Source organism: Triticum urartu, chromosome 6A (genome assembly GCF_056163025.1).
Source record: "Triticum urartu cultivar PI428250 chromosome 6A, HENAU_Tu73, whole genome shotgun sequence".
Lineage (NCBI taxonomy): Eukaryota > Viridiplantae > Streptophyta > Magnoliopsida > Poales > Poaceae > Triticum > Triticum urartu.
Window position 1 is genome coordinate 452,710,197 of NC_141878.1, and position 2,977 is coordinate 452,713,173.

The 2,977-nt window shown below is 48.7% G+C and overlaps 1 protein-coding gene across 1 annotated transcript; it reads left to right on the forward strand.

The window, feature by feature from the left end:
- The first annotated feature begins 324 nt into the window (after positions 1–324).
- Positions 325–1,065, forward strand: LOC147965664 (uncharacterized). The gene is made up of 2 exons (XM_087530554.1): positions 325–350; positions 444–1,065. Exons 1-2 carry the CDS (start codon positions 325–327, stop codon positions 1,063–1,065), a joined length of 648 nt encoding a protein of 215 aa, XP_087386680.1.
- Positions 1,066–2,977: the final 1,912 nt, after the last annotated feature.

Genomic DNA, 2,977 nt, shown 5'->3' on the forward strand with positions numbered 1-2,977 from the left:
AGTCTATTTGGACAAACCCTAGAAATTAGGAGAGTTGTCCGTCCATCCCTCTCGGCCGCCGCCACTAATCCTCTCGGGATCCCCTCACTCAATCTCCCTCGATCCCATCGCCCAGCCAACCAGAGCCACCCTCCTCCCGATCCAAATCCTCTCCAACCTCCTCCTTTTCCCCGATCCAGCGCGCCCGAGCTCCACCTTGTGTGTCTTCGTCCTCGTCCTTCTGGCCGCAGCAGACGAACAGGAGGCCTCGCACCTGCCTCCTCCTCGTTGCCTCGCTCGAGCCCAACAAGAGAGGAGCCTCGGCCACCGAAGCTCTCACCGCCGATGAGCCTTGCCAATCCCCCCGCCAGGTCAAGCGTTCCCCGTCGCTCCTCTTCATCACCTGTTTTCTTCTCCATCCATTTCTCCCTCTTCATCTCTCACTCTTCCACTCTCTGTAACAGGAACACCAGGGACCATCCTCGCCAGTCTCCAGTTCGCCTCGCCTGCGCCGGGGTTTCCCAAGCCGCGTCCTCGCAGGATCCATCACCCTGCCAAGTTCCTCGCCGGAGCACCTGCTGCCAAGTCCACCCATTGCTCCATACGGGAGAGGAGCTCCCCGCAGCAACGCCGAACCCATCCATCTGCAGCGCCATGGCCTCATTGAGTTTCTTCCCACGCCGGTGCCTCAAGCCGCCACAGACTGCTCCAGATCCGGCCGGCCTCCACCAAGTCGTCGTTCCTTCGGATCCCGTCGTTCCCGGGTCCTCCTCACGCCGTCGACTCGCGGCTCCACCACCCCGTCAAGATCTCGGATCCGTCCTTGCCTGCTGCTGCTCCTTGCATCCCCAGCGCCCCTGCCTTCTCTCCGTCCTGCTCGTCCGCGTCACCCCAAGCCCGCCGGCAGCAGCGCCGCTTGACTCCCTCGCCCGCATCTCGCTGGCGCTCCATGCCGGGCTCGTTTCCCTCTTCGTCTTCGGCAACTACCAGCAGCACCGAGCCCTGCCCTGCCTCTGTTCTTTCGAACCAGGGAAGAGGACGCCCCTACCTAGCTGCGTTGACCGCCCTTTTCCTTTGCCTACGTGAACCACTCCACCACGTCGGCCCAGCGTCTCCTGCGAGGCCTAGCTGCGTGACCTACCGGCCTCCCTCCTCCACCGAGTGGGCCGAGGCCCATGGTGAGGCCAGCTGCGCGCCTAAGCCGGCCTGCCCGTGAGGCCGCCGCCAACCTCCCTCACTAACTGGGCTTGGCCCATGGTGAGCGCCCAGTTTCAGCTTGCAGTGTTTTTTTTCAGATCTGGGAATTTAGCTGTTATTCCAATAAAACAATTTTGCAGAAAACCCCTTCATGATCATGCATATAATAACTCTCCAACCATGCATCATATGTAAAAACTTTATATATGAAACTTGCTTAGAATTTCATCTAGTTCAATAATATGCAACTTTCATCTATGTTTAAAATGCTTAAGATGATGTTTGTTTAAACTTGCTTAATTAACTTGCTAAAATGATTTATTTCGTAACTAAATAACCGTAGCTCCGATTTTAATAAACTTTATATGTAAATGGGGTAAAAAATGGCGAGTTTAACATGGTGGCATCATTTTGCATGTTTAACAACTCTAAAATTATGTTTAGGGCAGAACAGTACCAAACCTAATATATGCATATGAGGAGTTTCCGGAATTGTTGTTCATTGTTGTCCAAACTTGGAGTAGAAACTCCATTGGATACATGCAAGACATGAGCTTATGACTAATCCATGATATATCTCTTATAATAACTATCTTGTCTTGGATATATTTGCACCTTGCATGTTGCCTAACCCATGTAGGTGCTTGGTTGAATCTAATTCCATGAGATTGCGACTCACTCACATCTTGAGCAATCTCTACAAGACCAAGACTCTACACAATAGTGGTTGAAGACAAGGAAGCACAAAACCATTCAAACATATCCTTTGACAAATTCATGATTGTCATTTTTGGATACACAAGTGCTCTTCCTTGCAAGAACTAACCCATGTAGGTAGATGAACTCAAACTCCAAGTGGTGATCCCAACTCTTGATGAGCTACATCAACCTTGAGCACCCACACAAGTTCAACTACATGAGCAAGAACCACACCACCACCCAAGGTATGTTATTCCATCTTAGAGAAGCTTTACTCCAAGACATGAGTCAAAGCAACTTAACAAGGTGAGAATACATCAAGATGCTTAAACGAAAAATGGTAACCCCATTTTGAGCTTAAAACGATGAGTATGACCTACGATCAAGTGTCCTCACTTGACTCCTAAGTCAACATACTCTAACATAGGTGACTGTGTCACCGCCCAATTCTAGGTGAAGTTCTCTTGTGTTCTTTTCTGAGTTATTGCATTTGTCCCTTGCATATTTGTTTCCTTCTTTTTCAAACAAAAAAAACTTCATCTAGAAACTTTCATTTTTTTTGGTTTTTTCTGCATATTTCTGCATCAAATTCCTTGCAAATCTTTGTGAGATCTTACTTGACTAGTGAGCTGAGGTGACCAGTGTTTTTCTCTGTGATGAACTCGGTTTCACCGAATTGCCATTTTCGGTCCAACCGAATCCCTTCAGTACTACCGAAACATGCCACTCGGTGCCACCAATTTCGCAACAGGAAAAACAGTTTGCCACATGTTCTAATTTCTTCTGCTCCAGCTCCACTCAATGAATCTTGTCCTCTACAAGCATCACAGTTTTATTCCCTGCTTTGTACTGAATCTCAAGGACCAAACCTATTCGACGGATTCCAGGAAAAACCTTCTTGGAAATTGATGTCAAAGGGGGAGAAAGAGATCACATCAAAGCTTATCATCAGGGAGAGAGAGATCACATCAAAGCTTATCATCAGGGAGAGAGAGATCACATCAAAAGCTTATCACCTACAAAGGAGAGAAAGTACTAAGGGGGAGAGAATACTCAAGGATCCCATATATTAAGGGGGAGAAAGAAATCTCCAAGGGGGAGA

Coding starts and splice junctions, on each gene's coding strand:
- LOC147965664 (XM_087530554.1), top strand. CDS start 325: ATGAGCCTTGCCAATCCCCCCGCCAG. Junction 351..443: donor CTTGCCAATCCCCCCGCCAG/GTCAAGCGTTCC, acceptor TCTCTGTAACAG/GAACACCAGGGACCATCCTC.